The 22,087-nt window shown below is 36.6% G+C and overlaps 1 protein-coding gene across 1 annotated transcript in view; it reads right to left on the reverse strand.

The window, feature by feature from the left end:
- Positions 1-22,087, reverse strand: part of CNTN6 (contactin 6) — a 319,063-nt gene that overhangs the window by 75,863 nt on the left and 221,113 nt on the right. The window contains 4 exon segments of the mRNA XM_043886787.1: positions 2,334-2,484; positions 4,637-4,766; positions 6,362-6,498; positions 11,826-12,010. Of these exon segments, the coding sequence (XP_043742722.1) occupies positions 2,334-2,484; positions 4,637-4,766; positions 6,362-6,498; positions 11,826-12,010 (603 nt within the window).

Here is a 22,087-nt window from a genome sequence, read left to right on the forward strand (position 1 = left end):
CTCAGAAGACCATAGAAGCAAGGACAGGATAGGAAGCCTGCAGAGACACAAAGTCTCACAGAGCTGGCTGTGTGTGACCTTTGCAAAATACTGCTTAAGGTCATCTATATCTGGCAGAGATACACATCTGTAAGTGTTGTACTCTACTGGGGCTTGATTTTTTTCAACTTTTTAGGATGCATATTCAGAAGATAATTTTGTTTGTTTTCTTTTGTTGAAACATGTAATGAAATTCTAAAGCAGCGAGTGAATAGAATCATGAAAGATGGGTCTGTACATAAAATTCACATGGACCATTCTTTTAATCCCAGTGAGATAAGAATGAATCTGACGTAACTATTAGTAACTGTTCTGGGACCAAAAAGCTCCCAAATTCATCCTCTCTACAAATAAAACATAAATATGAAAAGCTGTTTTAAAAAGCAGTTTCCCTTGTACCCTACAAAGCTTTCTCTCTCTCTCATTTTCTTACCTTCATCCAAATCTTCTCCTTTTTTTTTTATCTCTTCCCAACATACTTACTTGCATTCAGATCTTTAAAGGTTATGGAGGGTAAACAGTAGTCATTCTTGTTCTTTAGGTGAAAACTTAAGAGTCACTTTAGTAAATGAAGCAGAGCTAATCAATTTATCCCAGTGCTCAGTACAGAGCCTGTGTTTGAGGCTGTGGGATTCTCTTCAGTTTTCCTGTTCTATAGCAGTGCATTTAAACCTTGATTAGGATTGAGGAGTGAAAGAGAAAACATTTAAAGAGGATGCACATCCAGATCTGTTGGGAGTGCTTGTAGCAGTCTCCTAGGTAGTCTAGAAGGGAAGGAGACCAACTGGGCGGGCACCAGCTTTCCTTTCATCTTTTTCACCTTTGTTTTCAAAGCATCTGTTCTTATGTGTTGAGGCATTTCTTCCCAGAATAGCCATTCTGTGAAGCTGGTAATGCCTAACATATTTATCCTTTTGGAAACATTCATTCATTCTGCAGATATTTACTGAGTTTAGGTTCTATGCCAAGGCACAGGGAATACAAGAATAAATTTGACAGGATCCCTATCCTGGGGAAAGCTTCAGTTCTGGGCTACAGAGTCCTTGGGAGACAGAAGAGGAAAAGAAAGAGTGCCTTCGAAAGAGCTTTCTCTTTCTTGTCAGGAGAGAGTGTGCAAGGCCTCAGTGAGAGATATAACAGTGAGAGCATTCTACACAATCAACACTGCTTATTTGCTTGTTCTAACCTACTTTTCTCTCTTCCTGACCACAAATGCAATCTGAGATCAGAATTGACAAAACGGTGTCCCTTTAACCAACCCATGGATGTTTTTTCTGGCCCAGAAGTTTCAATGTCAAAATTTAAATTTCTAGCTTTTCCTGAAATGTTAAAAATTCTTCCCATAAAACAACATTTGACTGAATTCAGATTTGTGACTATACATTTTAGGTGTAGAACTCACTCTCCACGCCTTCACAGGCTTTTGAGATTGACAGATTGCCACTTTTTTTTTTCACAACAATTGAGCTGTCTTTTCTTTTACCTGGCATATCTTGTTATTTATGTTACCTGCCCGGTATGTAGATGAGTTTGTGGCACATATGATGCTGAAGAAGTGCCCATGAAACCATTTTCATACCGTCAGCACCATGGCTAATTCATAGTAGCACCCTATTGTGTATCTGACCACATAGAAACACACGTGGGTCCTCAAATTAGAGTTGGAACTGTAGTCAAATCAACTCTGAATATATAAGATTCTACAGCACAATGGAATGAAATGTGTCATAAGTAGAGAAAAACACCTGTTTTGTGCTGTCAAAACTCTCCCAGAGAACTTGCCAGTGCTGATCTGGGATTTCTCAATCACATTCATAATAGGAGGAAACCTCTCTTCTTTCTCTACGGGAACCTCTCTACATTTTTTTTTCATGTGGTGAATTCATTTTGTCGTGGAGTGAACACCTGTGTGACTATTTAAAAACCACAACACCAGGTGTGTGAGTATGAGTGTCTCTCTCCTTTGTGCAATGCTCTTCTCACTGATTTCTCAGCAGGCTGGGCCAGGAAAAAAGCTTCAAACTGAATATAGAAAAAGGTCTTAAAGGATTTCTTAAAATATATCTATTACAAGCACATGCACTGAAAATATTGCAGTCAAATTATACAAACAGTTCATAGCCTTGTAAGTTCCTTTTGTTTATACCATCATGTGAAAGTGTTCAGATCTCCAGATACACAGTTGCAAGCTTACTGTAAGAGAGAGAATTTTAGAAAACCTAGTAAACCCTAAAATCTGGAAGATGTTATATTACAAAATATTTAAAATATTAAAACAAAGGAGATTTGTTTACCTTTTGCTTTGTCTCAGGCTCTCTATTCCTCTTTTCCAAGAAATAGTGGCCCTGGGGAAAGCATTTGGTTTGCATTCAATCACAATATCCCCACCAACTTGAACAACTGAATATTTTTTAAGAGGAGTTTTGGAGAAATCAGGAGCTGAGGCTAAAAACAAAATCATAGAATTATTCAATTACTCATCTAATCAACATGTTGTAACCGAAGAACTGATGCAGTATCCTAGATAGAATCTAATGTCTGTAAAAATAAAACAAAAAAAAACCTCTTTTTGAAGCTACTTTGCTCAAGTTGTTTTGGAGCTAATTGTGGACTTGGCATTTTGGAGTCACTGTTTCCATTTGTAAAATGACTATGGCAATAGATATTACCTCAGTCAGTTAGTCTGGGTCTTGACTGAGGTAACATTCAGTAAAGAAGGTTAAGTACCAAGTGGCACAAATTATTTGCTCAGTAAATGTAAATTATTTTTGTTTTGGTAATGGTCATTGAGATAACAAAAGCAAGCTAGAGTGAGGGATGAAGCAAATTACAAAAGGTCACATGTTTTATAGTATTTATAATAAAGAAGGTGAAGATGGTTTCACGAGAGAGAGAGAGAGGGAGAGAGAGCACACACAATGAAATATAAATAAATCAAAAGCAGTATATTATTATTTCAGATTTCTTTAGGCATACCATTAACTGGAAAAATGGAAATAATCTGCCTTCAGCTGAAGCAGGCAGGCTGAGTAGAAACTTTAACAACAACAACAGAGAAAAAAACAAAAAAAACAGTCTTTGTCAGTTTCAACTCTGTCCTCACTAAATAAATCTTGAACAAATACCAGTTCATAAGGGTAATAAATAATTAGACAGCCTGGGGATACATCCAAGTCTTCCCAGCTGCTTGCCTGTGGGAACCTATGTGTCCAGTTCTCATTCCTAGCGTAAAGTCTATATGAATTTCTTTCAGATATGCCATGTTGTCTTGTATGGCTTCTCTGCCCTTCCACTGACCTAACATGCTTTTTCTTCTGATATCTGTTTAAAGAGAAGGTCTTCAATTTAGGTTATATTCAGCTGATAGCACCTACTCAATTCTTGACTGTAATAATCATGATGTTTTAAAATTTAGCTTTTTTTCTCCCTCTGTAGAACTATAGGTTCTATAAAGATCACTTTCATATTGATAGTTCTGTTTTCAGGGTTTAATACGTAATAAATATTCAATAAATGATGATTGAATGAAGAAACAAATGAATCAATGTCCATCACCCATAGACTTATGAAACTTTGCTGTTTTACTTGATTTTTCCTCTCATCTCCTGTGTTTATACTGTTAAGGAAGTCTCAGGATGAAAGACATCACTGAGTCATTTATGGTGACAACTCCACTGAGTGTCCCAGAATATCATCCTCAAACTGCTTCTGTCTCAATATTTTCTGCTATAGGGCCTTATTTCCCAGCTTCCCTTGAGGTCTGAGTGGTCATGTGACAAGGTTCTAGCTAATTGCATATAAGGAGCTTGATGTAAGGACGCAGGGAAATTTTGCTGGTCTAATGATAGGGGCTGTCCCCTCTCCTTCAGCTTTCAGTATGGACTTGATTTCTGTAGCTACAGCACTCATCCTGGATGCAGGAGGCCACAACCATGAGGAAAAAGTTTACAGATCATCAAGTCACAGTGCTCTTGCTCAGCTACCCCCCCCACCCCCCACAAAGTTCTTGTGCATGTGTGCATGCTAAGTCGCTATAGTCATGTCCGACCCTTTGGGACCCCATGGACTGTAACCTGCCAGGCTTCTCTTGTCTGTGGGGTTCTCCAGGCAAGAATCCTGGAGTGGGTTGCCATGCCCTCCTCTAGGGACTCCTCCTGACCCTTGGATTGAACCCGCATTGACAGAGAGATTCTTTAACACTGAGCCATCTAGAAAGCCTGAAGTTCTTGTGGAAATAAATACATCCCTGTTTAAGTCTGTAAATTAAGATTTTCTTTTCTTATTTGTAGCTGAAAACTTTCCTAATAGGTGCTTTTTGAGTTGTATTCAAAATCTCATGCTGGATCAACTTTGGGGGAGCCACCTCTGGTTTGGTTTCACCCAATAGTGGGTTCCTCCAAGCCCTGATGTGTTACCACATCACCCAAAGCAGAGTAATAATTCCCATTTTGCATATTTTAGAAGCTAATTTAGACATTTCTCATTATTTCAAGGAAAAGCAATTTCTAATTTACAGAAAAATTGGATCCATATTACATATAATCATAGCTTGCTAAAATGTCAGTTTGAATTTTTTGGCTATAAATGAATGACTTACCTAATACTCTCAATTCTGCATTTGCATAAATTATCTGATATTTGTTTTCTGCAGCACATTGGTAGATACCAGAATCTGACACATTCAGCATAGTTATGATGAGTGTCCCATTTTCTATTTGAATTCTTTCCTAATAAAAAAAAAGTCATATAAAGATGCTAGTGCATTAACGTAAGCATGCTGTTAACATTTGTGCATATCTATGAGCTGGTGCGTTATGAGACCAGTTGCTTATGAAAATGAAATTAATATACTTCAATATCCCTGGCAGCTTTCTGGACTTTAAAAAACAATGGAAATGTTCTTAACATAATTTTAGTGGTTAGTTTATTTTATGTTACCTCGTTTCTTTGAAAATTGGCATTTTTCTGCAGAGAAGGTATGAGATGGTTGGATGGGATCACAGACTCAATGGACATGAGTTTGAGTAAACACTGGGAGCTGGTGATGGACAGGGAGGCCTGGCGTGCTGCAGTCCATGGAGTCTCAGAGTCAGAAACAACTGAGCAACTGAACTACCTTTCTGTTATGCGGTATAGAGAATAATTTGGAATACTCTACCATTTCAGTTTTTTCAGAAAACATAGTCGACAATAATGTTAGACATGGATAGAGTGACTAGCAAATTTCCATGGTTTTCCATCATAAAGTCTTAAAAAATTAAAATATGATGACTCAATAATTTTCTAATTGAGTACGTAAGTTGAAGGAGCTAAATTCTTTTCTGCAGTGTACTATGAAGTACGCTTAAACATACTTAAACATGCAAAGTCTGTTACAGAGTCCCATTTTGGGTACAATTTTGAGTGTATAGAATAAAATAGTTTAATAGGGTAAATATAACTTTAAATATTTTATGTTACCTATCACCATCCTCTAAAGATAGTAAAAGTAGGCTGTAGGACACAGGAAATGTTGTTTACAAAAGGGATGAAGGAATTAAATTCTAATAAAGCTGAAACAAAGAATAACATTCTATTCAGGTTCTAAACAACAGATGTTCTTTGTGCCTCTAACTGAGCCTGAAAGTGCAAAGTAGAGTGGTGAGCTGACGTAATTATTAGGATAATTTGATGGGAAAAATAAGCTTGTCTTATTTTCTATATATTGTAAAGCATGCTTTCATTTGAAAAATGCAGATAACTGCCTCAGTTTTCCACTTTTCTAGATTTAGAGACAGCTATTAGCTTTCTTAAAAACCAAGTTTCTGGGTTATGACTGAGAGCTTGGGTTCTGAAATCAGACAGATTATGCTTAGAATATCAATGCTAACCTATACTAGCTGCTTTGTGACCTTGGACAGAAAGACTGAAGCCCTCTGAAACAATTTTTTTTTACTATGCAAATAATAATCATATCTTTCTTGTAAAATTGTCATGAGGATGCCTTTAGATAATGTGTGGAAATATTTAACATAGGGCCTGGCTTATATGAGAGTTCAATGGATGTTGTTGATGATAATGATATCATCTGAATATCGATCAATCACTGACTAAGTGCAACTTTGTACAAGTTATGTTCTCTACCCATAGATTTCTCATTTGAATAATGGGAATGATTGTAATAGCCCCTTTGAGTTTAAGTATTAAATAAATTAGGATATGTAAAGGTTATACTACATTTTCTGGCACCTACTAAACATTCCAGAAACATTAATTGTTGCTGTTAGTAATAAAATTTCCCTAGCAGAGTAGGTGAAAGTTTAATATCACCATAGCTACTTACCTCCGGATTGAGGCGTTCACCATTCTTTAACCAGGTGTACCAAGGGTCTGGCTTTCCACTGGCTTTGCATTCCCAAAATAAGCTGTCATAGATAGACAAGTATGTATTTTGGATTTTTTGTTCCCATTCTGGAGGGGCTGTTTCAAAAAGAGGCAAGAGCAACTATTTAGCAAATCAGTTAGCCAAAACATCATGCTGCATTCCAAGGACTGTAGAAATCAGAAGGACAAAGTTAGCTGGGTCTAGTAATACTGTACTCCTGATTTGAGGGAGGGGAAATGCAGGACCCCCAAAGTGGGACAATAGGAACTCTGTTGTAAATATCAGTGGACCTTTTGCGTAAGATTGATATTTGCCATCTATCACTTTGCTGCATCTGTATAACAATTTTAGAGCTGTGGGAACAAGGCTAAAGGATAATTCCATATTAGATATTAGTATATAGATCAAGTTAGAAAACGTATATCAAATCTGCACCTTCTGTGGGCAAAAGGCCATTAAGTATATTTAGATTGAACTAACTAAAATAATTGTATCTATATCCAATATAATTACAACTCAATAGTTTGAAGCTTAAATCAGATATCAGCCTCATCACATTTTAGTAGGTTTTAATCAAGTTGTTTTTCCCTATGTATAAGTCTTACCAGGGAATGATAACTTTTAGAATTGTATGTAGGTTAAGCATATAACTTTAATTCTAGGCATGAGTTTTCCAAACCTTATTTTCTAATCTGAGGAAGTTCAGCATAGTTCTGAAGCAAAAAGCAACTGATATAATTGATGTTGAAATGCTATTTAAGTATAAGGTAGTATTCTCCTTACTAACATTCATGGAAACAGGTGTGTATTTGAAATTATTATTTCTTCTATAATGGTGATAGAAAACTCTCTGGATTTGCCATTTAATCCCTCTCCTTTGTTTAGGTCTGTTCTAGATATGTTGGAGTGGATGAGCTCCCTGTAAAATTGCACTTAATTCTCCCTCCAAACTTCTATAGAGGAATTTTTGTATAGGTGTTAGGTAACCTTATCAGGAAGTTGCTGTTCAGTTGCTAGGTTTTGTCTGTCTCATGAGTCTCCATGGACTGCAGCACTCCACACTTCCCTGTCCTTCACTAGCTCCCAGGGTTTACTCAAATTCATGTCCACTGAGTGGGTGATGCTATCTACTCATCTCATCCTCTGATGCCTTCTTCTCCTTTGCCTTCAGTCTTTCCCAGCTGACAATGAGACACAGTTAGAAAACAGAGAAGCCCGATTTTGTGCACAGGAAGTAGTCACATGTCTGTGTGTGTTTCAGTGCTGGCCAAGGGTAGGGTGTCAGGAAAAGGGAGAAGCCACAGGGGAGGAGGGTCAATGCAAGAATGAGTTGCTGAGTTGACCACCAAGTGGCGCTAGTGGTAAAGAACCCGCCTACCAAGGCAGGAGACCTGAGAAGTCGGCTCAATTCCTGGGTTCGGAAGATTCCCTGGAGGAGGGCATGGCAACCCACTCCAGTATTCTTGCCTGGAGAATCCTATGGACAGAGCAGCCTGGTGGGCTAGGATCCATAGGTTCACAAAGAGTCAGACACAACTGAGCACGCAGAGATGATTGTTACCCATCTTCTGTGAATGTATAAGGAATCTCTATAACTGCTTGCCCAGGAGAGAAAGAGGAAACATTTATTCATTGGCTCTTGTCCACAGTCATTCAAGGGCAGTGCAGGTATTAACTATTAGCACATTCAGGTTGTGTGTGCTTAAATTTTGAGTAGGTTCTGCTGCTGCTGCTGCTGCTGTCACGTCAGTCGTGTCCAACTCTGTGTGACCCCATAGACGGCAGCCCACCAGGCTCCCCCGTCCCTGCGGTTCTCCAGGCAAGAACACTGGAGTGGACTGCCATTTCCTTCTCCAGTGCATGAAAGTGAAAAGTGAAAGTGAAATCGCTCAGCTGTGTCCGACTCTTCGTGACCCCATGGACCGCAGCCTACCAGGCTCCTCCATCCATGGGATTTTCCAGGCAAGAGTGCTGGAGTGGGGTGCCATTGCCTTCTCCATGAGTAGGTTCTAGAAGGGTCCAAAGAAAACGAGCAGGAAACAAGATGGCCTGTTGTGCCACCTGAGATAAGACTCTGTCAGGCTACATCTGCAAAATACTGTGGCAGAGGAGGTCACCGCAGCAGTGCTTGGAGTAAGTGGTACTGAGAGTCTTTGAAATGATGTACAAGTATATCTGACTTTCAAGGTTTTTCCACTGCAACATCTGCTTGCACTAAAAGGGAAGTTCCTTCAGGGAGCTAGTCAAGGAGGAGGAATCATGATGTCTCACTGTGGTGAAAAGTAAGCCAAGATGAACTCCTGTGGAAATCAGGGCAACCTCCAGTTACAGAACACGCTTTTCACAACCTTGAGGGATAATGGGTGGCAACACTTAGAAGAACTGAGTGTATTGATTAAATTGAATCGTGTTTCATTGAATATTTTAAAAGTTTATAATTTGTAGATACTTGTTTAGAAATTGCCCTATTATACATTTGATCTGGGAGAAAATATGCACACACACATAAAATCCACATAGCTTACGGAGTTTCAGATATATATATATCTGAATATATATATAGTTTGTTGCTTAGTGCAATAGCTATAACTTTAAGCTTTATTTTTTTTAATGTGTGCATTCTTTGGATGCTTAGAATTCCAAAGAATAAACTTTTAAATCTTCATTTACATGTAGTTCCAACTAAGTAGGAACTACCTGAAAAAAAAAAAAAAACAAGCTTAATATTTCAAGTCTACCATATAGGCTTGGGTATTGTTATTTATTTCACACTCTCAGTGGTTGTGTAATTCACTTAACTCCTCTGAATATGCTCCATTATTTATAATGATAATAATACTTTATAAACCTATTTTGGAGGTTGTGTATTTGTGCTCAGTCACTCAATCATGTCCGAACTTTGTGACCCCATGGACTGTAGCCTGCCAGGCTACTCCGTCCATGGAATTTTCCAGGCAAGAATACTGGAGTGGGTTGCCAGATGAGGACCCAATATAAATGGATAGAATTCTGAATTATAACTTAAGCATACCAACATAATGGACTCTTAACTTGAAATTTTCAGGTATTTTTCGATTTTCAGGTAATTGAATCAATTCTCTTCTTCTTTGGAAATATGTGTGCATGTGTGTCTGCTGTGTTGCTTCAATTATGTCTGATTCTTTGCAACCCTAATGGACTGTAGCCCACCAGGCTTCTCTGTTGACGGGATTCTCCAGGTCAGAATATTGGAGTGGGTTGTCCTCCCCTCCTCCAGAGGATCTTCCCTACTCAGAAATTGAACCTGGATCTCTTATATCTCCTGCATTGGCAGGCAGATTCTTTTCTGCTAGCACCACCTAGGAAGCCCTTTGGGAGCATATTGACAGCTAAATAGGTGAACAAGAAGCATTATTTTGTCTTAGTAACCAATTACCCATTATTCTCTCATAAAGACCATTTGTACTTCTTAAATAGCTAATTTGGTTGTGATAATAGGTCATGTGGGGCTCCCCTGGTAACTCAGTTGGAAAGAATCTGCCTGCACTGCAGGAGACCCTGGTTTGATTCCTGAATTGGGAAGATCCGCTGGAGAAAGAACCTCTCCAGTATTCTTGGGCTTCCCTCATGGCTCAGCTGGTAAAGAATCCACCTGCAATGTGGGAGACCTGGGTTTGATCCCTGCTTTGGCAAGATGCCCTGGAGAAGGGAATGGCTACCCACTACAATATTCTGGCCTGGAGAATTCCATGGATTGTATAGTTCATGGGGTCGCAAAGAGTTGGACACGACTAAACGACTTTCACTTTCACTTCCATAGGTCTTGTGAATAGACTTAGATGACCAGGTTGAAGAGCTGTGGTAGGCTGGGCAGAATCTCATTTCAGAAGATTGTTCAAGGTTCTAGTCTCAGATCTAGCAAACATTATTTGAGATCTTGTTCAATTCATCAAAGGTTAATTACCTATAATATCACTGAAAATTATTTCTACATTTTATTGCTATAAAAATTATGTGAATTAATATTTGTAAAATCTTCTATGTAAGCTAGCAGTTGCTTTATCAATGTGGGAGAAAGTACTTTATTATTGATTTCCAATTTATAGAGACCTCAATTTTATGGTTAATTTTTTTCTTATCTATGTATTTGTCTGTTTAGTAGAAAAATAACATACCTAATAGTCAAGGCCTGTGTGATATTGTGCTGTTCCTAAAAAAAACTCCCAGTTACATCCTCATAATTTATTTACAAAAGAATGCCAGACTCCAGAGACTTTGGATTAAAAAATAGGAGCTATCATAAGAATATGTGTATAAACTCAATTGACAGCTTCTAAAGTGGCTCAGTGGTAAAGAATCTGCCAGCCAATGGAGGAAATGCAAGAGAGAAGGGTTCAATCCCTGGATCAGGAAGACCTCATGAGGAGAAAATGGCAACCCACTCCAGTATTATTCCTGGAGAATGCCATGGACAGAGGAGCCAGGCAGGCTACTGTTCATGGGATTACAAAGAGTTGGACATGACTGGGTTACTGAGAACACATGTATAAACTCAATTAGCATACCTTCTAGGTAATTACAATACCTTAGAACTTTTAGTTATTGAAATACATAGTTTTCTTCCAATTACTTTATTATCGATTATAAATGTGTCACATAGAAACATGTCAAACAGAAAATGACTTTTGGCCATGTATAAATGCAGTTTTTAAAAGTCCTCTAGTACAGCGGTATTAAATATATCTAAGTTAAGAGTATTTTAAAAGCACCAAACATTTTGACAATCCTGAGGTGTATTTTATGGTTTATTTGATGTCAAACAAAAAGTGAACTTCATGCAAGTGTGTATTTTGGCCTGAATGAAAGAAGACACAAGGACAAACATTAGAAAATATATGTTTTTATCATCTCTCTTAAGTCCATGAGAGATTCTCATAGCTGAGACAAATGTATTTTTGAATGAAGTAATGAGTTCATTTTTCTCTTATATACATATATGTAGACAATCCTGGGAAATATAAACAAGTACTGAAAACTACCATAAGTATTATGCTTCTCCTGTTACTTTCTCCTTCTTTTGTAATTTCTGCTTGGGATTATCATTAAGATTGCCACAGGCTGTTACTGAACATATCAAGGAAAATATATTGAATTCCATTTTACTTTGTGTTATAAACTTCTATGGATTTTAACATGACACTGCTCATATTTCAAAGGAAATTATAATAAGCAATAACATGCATAGACTATGCTGAAATTAAAGCCATATTTTAAAAATGGTCATTCCCATCGTCTAATTATTGAATTAAGCATCCTTACCTGGAAATGTGTCTTCTCTATTTCTTCTATGACACTTGCCTACAACATGCTAAACACTTTCACTATTTACTATGAAGGATATCACCAAATATTTCATAGACTTTTTGAAATTCTGTTAGCTCACCATAGAAAATGAGTTGACCCTTTGCAAGGTTTCTTCCTCGAAGGTTACTTGCAATACACTCATAGAAGCCTTCATCTTCCTGTTGAAAGTTCGGGATTTCAAGGATAGCTTGGGATTTGCTGTATTTGACTTTCCCCGGCAATGGGCTTCCATCCAACCTCCTCCAACTAATATCAGGGACGGGACTAAACAGTTATACCTCATTAGAATAGAAAATGGTTTAGTCTTTACAACAGCAGGATAAAATAAGAATTCCTTAAGCTTAACTCTCAAGGGAAAATATTAGTCAGTCTACTACATTGTGACTAGTTTTCAGATTATGCAGTCGTTCGCCATTCACGCATCCAGCAGTTTTAATGGTCTATTAAGTGCCTGCCATGAGCAAGTCACAGTAGTAAAATCAGGGAGTAAACTGATAACTAAACATGTTTTCTGTCCTCATGTTGCTCACAGACTAAGGAGGAAAACAGACAATAAACACAGTATAAAAATCAGATTTGAAAAGGAAAGAGGGTGCAGAGATAGTAACCGGATTGTATCAATTTAAATATGAAGGTCAGGAAATTCTGTGAGGATGTGACATTTAAGAGGAGGCAATTTCTTTCTATATTTACAGATTCTAAGGAAAAAATTCAGATTCCTCTATAGCTAAATTGATACTAATAGGTCCCTGAAGACATACATGACTGGTGAGCTAGATTATAAAAGGAAATCAGTACTCTATAACAAACCCAAATGAACTGGGAGTATAGGATCTGCTATCCTCAAAAGGATGTATTATTTATCCACATTTATTTTTAATGACATTAAAAAAAATCTTTGCATTGTACTTTGTCTCTTTTCAGAAAGAATGTGTAAACAATTCCTTTATTATAGGAATTTAGCTTAATATCTTATATGTAATATATTTCGTCTAATATGATTACCTTTTTAAGCAGCAAAAAATATATATTTTATAATATATGAATCTAAGTGTCAAACAATAGAGATGAATTTAGAAATTCATGGTGAAGAAGGCCTTACTTGTACAGATATAATAGAATGTAATGAAAATATAGGCTATAAATAAAGTTCTAACCAGAAAATATTCCCTAATAAACTAATCATTTGAAAAATCAACCCCAATCAATTAGCACTAACATCTTTCCTTTCTTATTTTCAAGTAATTTTTCATTCCCTTATAGATTTTCAGGTGCTTAAATAATTTCTGTTCTAAATGTTTTCAGCTTAATAATAGTAAATCATTTTGCAAAATCAAATTATAAACTTTCTAGAAGATGCAGGACTTTTTCCAAGTCCACAAAAATAATGTAGGAGAACCACCCAATCATATACGAAGTGGTTGACAAATAAAGATCTATAGAATCTGAGCTGTAACAACTGCAGATAATTGGTGATGATTCAGTAGAGGCTTCAAATAAAGCAACAAAACTTTGGAAGCCTCAAGAATTTTTCATTGGCCAGCAATGAGGAAACTGATGTGCGAATCAAAGATGAACACTGTGTTGAAAGTCATAAATGTGCTCACACATATTTCACAGAAAGTGTACTCACCAATCAGTGTTTGATTTGTCTATTTTTCTCAGAATTAGCATACAGTGACAAATACAACTTGAATTTTAATTAAATACAAAAATCATAATTTTAATAAGTTTTGTTTTTGTCCTTTGAAAAAGCCTTGACACTGTAACTTTAGGTTGATATTTTAGTAAAACAGCATTTTCCTGCCAACAAGTAACCTCAGGTAGCTAGTTTTCTTATTCATTCATTTTATTAAATACAAAACTACAAGCTCTAAATAATTATTCTAAAACAAAGTTCTAAAAGAAAGTTTATTCACTGATAAAGATCTTTACCAAGTCTGAGGCAGTGTTATCCAATTTTTAAAAATACATACAGTGTGTATGTGAACCTGAAAATTTAGTATCTACAGGTGGTGAGGATATATATTTTCCTTTTTCTGCTTATCTCAATTTTTCCATTATTTTTCTACAGTAAGCATGTATTACCCTTGTAATAGAAAAATTCTAAGAAAATTTATTTACAAAGAGAAAAATAAATAAAGGCTCTGGTATTTATCTGAATCCATGATTCTTTATCTTTTTATGATAGTGTATCTCTGAGGTTTATGGGAAATGCATGTAAAACATTCAACTAGAAAAGGTTTTAACCTAAAACATTCAGAAAAAAAAATCAGTAAAGGCTGAATATTTTCTCATTGCTATATCATGTTCTTTATTTTAACTGTGAAGACAGGAGTCAATATTTAACCTAACTATTTATCTAAATCTCTGAACCAGTAATTGAACAGTATACTTTTATTACAATATCAACTGTAAGGGACCTTTAAATACATCTCAGTATGATACTTCTATATAGCCATTAGACACACATAAAAATGATATTCTGTGAAAGTGAACATTAATGGCGTGTAAGACCAAACACTGAGCAGTATAATCCTTGTGAAAAATCATGACTGTGAAAGATATTTTAAGCACAATGCTCTATAGGGTCAAAATTATACTAGAAGGCAAAAAATGTAAAAGAGACATGAGACTGAAGAGATATTTAAGCTTCTCACTTAAAGAACATCCTCTAGATAGATGCTTATTTTTCTTACCTCAGTCATGTTTAGAATGATACAACTTGTCTAATAAACCACTCAACTATGGAGAAAGTTGTAAGTTTCAGTGTACTGTTTTTTAGCGTGAGAGCTTCCAATTTTGAAGTAGGATTTAAGAATTAGACTCCTGTATTCTCAGTCTGCATTGGACATGTGTTTGCTTTTGTGTGTGCATTTTTATTTTTTGGAAAACCCAGTGCTTCCTATCTTTAGTCCATCTGATTTGAATTGGATGGACTGCACCTCTGGGGACTTCCCAGGTGGCTCAGTAATAATGAGTCTGCCGAGTCTGCCTGTCAATGCAGGAGACATGGATTCTATTCCTGGATTGGGAAGATCCCCTGGAACAGGAAATGGCAACCCACCCCAGTATTCTTGGCTAGAAAATTGTATCAACAGAGGAGCCTAACAGGCTGTACAGTATGGGATTGCAAAGAGTGAGACACAGCTAAGCATGCATGCATGCACATCTGGATGCAGGAGTGAGCACAAGACTCAGGTTTTACCATTAGAAATTGGTGTGTTGTGGCCACCATGGTGGGTCAACTATGGTAACTAAGACAACACAATCAGAAACAATTAGATCAATTCTGGGACTGCCTTTGAAAGAGCTATTAAAAGGATCTTTTGTTACTAGGTTTTCTCAGATGTTAAGATATATACTTGGCACTTCTAGGCAACAATTTCCAATGAAATGGAGACAGTGTGTTTGAAAACCAAAGCTAACACAAAGAAAGGTAACTTGGTATTCTTCACACGCCTATATTAAATGGTGTCAATGCCCCCCAAAATAAATAAATAAATAAAAACCTCAAATATATCTGTTAGTCAGTAGTCATTTTTTGCCTTATGCCTGTTTGCGTAGTTTTCCTGCTACTTTCATTTTAAAAAAGACTTGAGAAATAGGCTGAATGCCTGGGTTAAAAAGCTGTTAAGATATTTTCTATCTGTGTGATTGAATTGTATGACATGATATTAGTAGATTTATTTAGGATATTATATTTTATGCTCTGGATATTTTAGAATTCTCAAAGCAACTAAACTATCAAAAATAGTCACTCAAACATTTATTTTTTTTAATTGAGTCTTATCAAGTGCATTTTATGGCTGCATTTCATGTTAAAATTTCTAATGGGAGAAAAATCAAATTTTATATGATTTTGCAGATACTAATTCAATGTTAAGGTTTTTTTCAGATTTGTTATGTTACTACAAAATATGAACGTCAGGAGCCTCTTGATTACTACTGGTCATGTGAGCTATAGAGTCAGGGAGAATAACTGTAAAGCATAGATTACATAAAAATGCACATTCATTTTAATGAAAAGTTCCCATTTAGTCTGGGCACGTCTTATGAAGATAGTAAATGATGTAAATGATGTAGATTTTAAAAGAATGAACCACGTGACAGTTGTGACTTATGTTTTATTGGTACAAAATAAGGATTATAGCCAGGGAGACAGCATGTCTCTGAGAAACTGTTCCAAAGAAGTAGGGGGAAAAATCAGTATATATGTGATTTTGGTGAAGGGAAAGCATGTTCAGTAAAGCACATATTTTTTGCAAAAGACTTCTGCTAGTCATGAGGAGCAGTCATCATCATGATGAATTTTAGGGCTTTTCTAGATATCAGAGGATATAAGAACTGGGCTCATAAAACCAGCTCCTGAAAATATCTAACTATCTGAAGACCTGTTGTGCCAGTTTTTCCCAGAGCACAGGTTACCTCATTTCTGCTCTCTACCCTGAACTCCTTTCGGGGGATGTTGAAAGTCAGTAGCTACAACAACACATTATTTAATCCTTGTAAAGGGAGATGGCAAGTGCCAAAGGCAAGTGCTGATTAGTAGTTGACAATTAATTGCTTTAGATTTCACACTCTCTCTCTTTTCTGAAGCCATCCCAAGTGGACAGTGTGTGGGAAGAACTAAAGACAGCAAAAGATGAAATTATATTAGTAGTGAGTTCAATTTCAAATGTAAGCTAAATTTTCCAAGATATATCATTCTATGTAAGCAATGAAATACTAATCCTGGTACTAATTTTAATAACAAAGCTATTAGAATACTATATATAGAGTACAGAGCAGAGTGCAATTCTTAAACTTACCAGCTATGTTTTATTGTACATTTATAACATAAATTTTCTCATTTATAGAATAGGGCTTGCTGTGCTGTTTAGTCAGTCATGTCCGACTCTTTGCAACCCCATGGACTGAAGCCCCCAAGACTCCTATGCCCATGGGGATTCTCTAGGCCAGAATGCTGGAGTGGGTTGCCATGCCCTCCTCCAGGGGATCTTCCCAACCCAGAGATCAAACCCAGATCTCCCTCACTGCAGGCAGATTCTTTACTGTCTGAACCACCAGGGAAGCCCAAGAATACAGGGTGGGTAGCCTATCCCTTCTCCAGGGGATCTTCCCAACCCAGGAATTTAACCAGCGTCTCCTGCTTTGCAGGTAGAATCTTTACCTGCTGAGCTACCCAGGAAGCCAAGAATAGGGCTTAATACTAGTATATACTTCACAGGATTATAGTGAAGATTAAATGGTATTAATATAACACATTTCACACATTCAACACCATCTAAAACACATGAAAGAGTATTTTTTGTGTTAATGACTCTAAAAATAATTTAAAATTATTATATTATTGTTACCATTTCAAAATAAGAATCCTAGCTTACGTTTATTTGTTTTCTATTCTCCTTTAAGAACTCTGTATAACTAGGCATTTAACATAAATTGATTTATGAATCATGCATAAACTAAAATCAGATCTCCATACTGTACATGAGTGCACAAGCACGCATATATGTCTCTAGAAGTAAATATCCTGCTTCTGCCTGTTTGATAGACTGACTGCTAAGGAGATAACGCCTCTGATCATAGCCATCGTGTTTAATTTCCTTATCATGAGAGCAGGGATCTCTCAAGTGAGCTATAGCATGCTTTGTTGTAAAATATATTTTTTTTCAACTTGACGAATCATCTAGGATTATTGTGGTAGTGAGGAAAGTAATTAGACAACTTTCACCAAAGAGGAAAAAAAATGCTTTGTGAGAAAGCTAAGCATTTATTTATGAATAGTAATAACCATTAATTGAGTGCTTACTATGTACCAGGCTTGTGACAGATGGTGTCCATATGTCATCTCAGTTTAATATTCAGCAGGAAGCTGCTAACAATCCTAATTACCTTTTTGAAATGGTACTCACGTTTAGACAGGTAATTTCTGCTAAATTATTACCTGCCAGTTCTCTTCCACTTAGTGTTCCAGTACAGGCTAATTTATTGTGATCCACCTTCCAATTCTGAGTCGCCACCCATTCAGTTATTAGCACTAGTAGACTCCTTTTCCTTCTGTGGCTTCAACATTCTTTTTAAAACCTATCTAGCTTATCTATGTTGATGATATCAGTGATGCAGTATTCCCTGGCAGTTCATTTTAATTTAAAATAAGTGGTCTATTTAAAATCCCAAGTTAGTATATTAATGTATGAAGAATTCAATGGAATAAGGAGATCTTTGAAGGGTCTTCAGAATGAGGATTCTTATTAAATCACTTGAAGCTCTGCCATTAAAGGGTTAAGTCAAAATGCATGGTGACACCATCATCCTGTAACTTCAGGTATCAGCCATTTCTGGCAAAATTTCCTTTTCAGCTCCAAATCCACCCCCCCAACACTTCTTTTTTTTTTTTTTTTTTTTTTAATCTTTACAAATGTGGTGTCAAAATCCATCTTGAATACAAATCTCAGAAAAGAAAACCAGTTTGAAGCAACTCTCTCATTGACAGTTTCCTCACAGCACGAATGAGACATTCATGAACTGTGTATTTCAGAAAACTTTACAGAAGCCTTTTCTTATTTTGTATCTATATTTTCCTGCAACATGAGTCTGCACAGTTCTAAAAGACTGCTACTGCTGCCAAGTCACTTCAGTCGTGTCCGACTCTGTGCGACCCCACAGACGGCAGCCCACCAGGCTCCCCCACCTGGGATTCTCCAGGCAGGAACACTGGAGTGGGTTGCCATTTTCTTCTCCAATGCATGAGAGTGAAAAGTGAAAGTGAAGTCGCTCAGTCGTGTCTGACTCTTAGCGACCCCATGGACCACAGCCTACCAGGCTCCTCGTCCATGGGATTTTCCAGGCAAGAGTACTGGAGTGGGATGCCATTGCCTTTTAAAAGACTACTAGGTCATAAAAGCAAATTTTCTTTCTCCTTCCTTCCTTTCCTCCCTTTCTGTCTCTCTCTCCTTTCTTTCTCCTTCTCTCTCCTTCTCTCTCTCCTCCTTTCTCTCTGTCTCTCTTTCTTCCTTCCTTCCTTCCTTTCCCCCTCTCTTTTTCTTTCTTGCCTCTCCCTTTTATTTATCTTTCTTCCCTCTTCCTCTGGTTTTGTGCTTCTTAAATAAGCATTGCCATGAGGACTTTTACTTCTAACTTTCTTGTCATTGTGCTTTTACAGAGTGAGCATCCTATTAATTTTATCTGGAGACAGAGAATATATTTGTTAACCATCTGGCCTAATTCAACCTGAATTGGAAGTTAAATTAAAGCTCTCCACACACTTGTAGAAACTCTGCTTCACTTCTATACTTTTAGCCCATAAATAGAATTTTGATTACTAGTGCTATTTGAGAAAGCTTATATTTTTCCCTTGGATTTCTTAAACCTCATTATCCACAGCTTAAATCCAGGCTATACCAAGTTTTTAAGTAGAAACTGGTACAGAGAACCAGTTTCCTAAGATGCTTATATTTGGGATTATTCTTAACTTGAACCTCATTTCAGAAAATCCTGTCTGTGGCCATTTTTAATCGAAGAGTGGGAAGCAGAATAACAAAACCAGCACAGAGTGCCTCTGTTCAATTTTCAGACTGTTCGACTAGCTGCTTTCATTTCCTCAACTTGAAATATTCATACAAAGAGCTTGGGATATAAGATTGTCCCAAGGGGATACAATATGGATAAATTCATGAGTTCTGTAGAAAAGCAATCTCACTGTTATGGAAAAAGGAATTTTTTTTCTTTTTTTTTCTCTGTGTGATCTAAATGTAGTCCTGATCCTGTTCTCCTGGTCAGTGTCTATGCCAGGTTTCCCTTGGGGGAAAAAACATTATGGTGTGCATGCATTTTTCTGGTATTTGACATTACACTTGTTGCAGCCAATTGAAAAGCCCACAAATAGTTTGGTTTTAATAGCAGTGGTAGCAAAACAGTACTTGCATGTAGGACACAGGCAAGTTTTGTATAATTGAGTGCAAATTACTTCACATCTCTGAGCCTCAGCTTTCTCCTTATAACTAGAGGTAACAATGGGTACATGAAAGACTGCTTGAAAGGATAAAATGGGGATATATATTAGGAGAATACATTTTGAAACATAAAGTTTGAACCAATAATAAAGTTTGCTAAATTGTCTCAGTACCATGATCGTCCACACAGGGACAGTGAGGTTCTATTGTCCAAAGTCCCTAAGACACCTATGGCCACTTTCTACTCCACAGTGTAAGCCCTAATTGGTACATGAAACATAAAACAGGAGCCCATAATTTCAAGGTATAGTAGCGCTGAAAATAACACTGTACATAGCAGAAAAAAAAAACAACAACTATCCCTTGGTCGATAGCATCTCCATAATGTTTTATGAATACATAATATTAATCCTAAATAAATACTCCACCAAGTATATGAGTGCTATGTTGCCCTACAGGAAAGGAAATTACACTTTGGTCAAGGTAGGTTCTGGAGGCTCATGTTCCTTCAGAATTATGTTGAGAGTTAGAATTCCTTAGAAATTATAGGGCTTGACTTTCGCTCAGCTCATAATCATAAATGTTCACGTAAAGAAATTAAGGAGACATTATATATGGTTTGTTATATTTAATCATTATATTATTAATATATCTAACATTTATTGATCACATTCTATGCCAGGCACTGTGCCAAGTGCTTCATTGAAACAATATGATGATATCTTAAGACACAAGACTGTTGCTATTAACATTTTGTAGATAAGGAGATTGGGAATAGAATAGGTTGGTAACAGGCCCAATATCACACAGTGAATTACAAAAAAATGATTTGAACTATGAAGTCTCTTTCCATAGTGACTGAGCTCTAAAGCACCATGCTTTGCTGCCCCTGCATGAACTAAACAGCTACAGCGTGAGAATCCTCTTCTTGGTCAGTATAATGTGTGCTTAGAAATATATTCCTTACCTAATTAACTAATGTGTTTTATAATCAGGGGGTAGAGCTTCTTTTGTCCAGGGGCCAGAAGATGAAATCAGAGTTGTTTTTGTTTCAACATATTGAGATGCCTCCAAATTCCAATAAAATTTCTAGAGATGGGTTCCAAGGTTAACAGGAAAAATGGAAGTAACTTCTTTTACTTCAGTTCAGTTCCAACTTGGATTTGAAATCTTTCTCTCCTGCAATTGCCAGTTACTTAAAAAGTAAGATTTGTAAGTCTCCTGAGAAAGGTGATGGTAGACTGAGATGGAAAGAATAAAGAGTTACTTGCAAAAATATATATATATTCTCCTTGGATGATTTTTAGGGCCTTTAGATTAATTTGATTTTTGAAACAGCAATGTAAAAATTCAATTTTGGCTTTGAAATAGGAAAAAAAAAGGTGAAAGGAATGTTTGACTTTTTGGATTCAGTAAGTATGTAAGATCAAAAGAGACCCAACTTGTAATTTGATCCATTTGAAAATGGACCCTCTGCAGTTGTTCTTGAGGAGAATTTGCCAACGCATATCATAAACTTTAGATTTTACATTCCTGTTATTCAATAATTTAATTTTCTAAAATTATACTGAAGAGGTTTGCATGCAGATGGACAAAATATAGCCCCAAGAATATTCATTTCATCATTATTTATGACAACAAAAAATGTAAACAAAATAGAAGGAAATTAAATGTCCACCAGTAAGAGACTGGCTGAAAGTACACCTTTGAATGCCCCATTGTCTTTCCATATGCAGGTACAGAAAACTGTTTAATGGGAAATATATTCATGATATATACTTTTAAAGATTTTTAGAAGTGTTTTATAAAGAATATGCTGAAACAATTTGAGCATCAAAACAAAGCAGTATTGGATTATAACCCAAAAGTGAAATAAATATCCACTACGTGATACTGATATAAATAAAAGATTGAATAAATTGATGAACGAGGATAGAGAAGTGAAAAATCTCCCATGAGGAAGAATTCTAAATAAACTACATAGGTTCATACCTTAGAAGAAGTGAATCATGACCCCTTACTCATTAGATATGAACCGCATACTTTGACCCTTCCAAAGACTCAATATAGGAAAAGAGAAAAATGAGTAGGTTTACAGTGGAGAACCCTGACAAAAACTGCTTCTGCCAAGTGATGGAGGCCAGCATTAGCAGCCATAGATCATATTGATAGAGTAATAACCTTGGGATGATGTGGTGAAAATGGCACTATACTTTTGCAGCGTTTTTGCTCAAAACCCATAACCTCAGGTTAAAGTTAAGGAAAACAGCAGACAAATTCCAAGAGAGGGTCATCCCAGAATAAAACTGACCACTTCTCCTCAAAACTCTCAGGGTTATCAAAAACAAGAAATGTCTGAGACACTGTTAATTACAGCCAAGAA

This window comes from Cervus elaphus, chromosome 24 (genome assembly GCF_910594005.1).
Source record: "Cervus elaphus chromosome 24, mCerEla1.1, whole genome shotgun sequence".
NCBI lineage: Eukaryota > Metazoa > Chordata > Mammalia > Artiodactyla > Cervidae > Cervus > Cervus elaphus.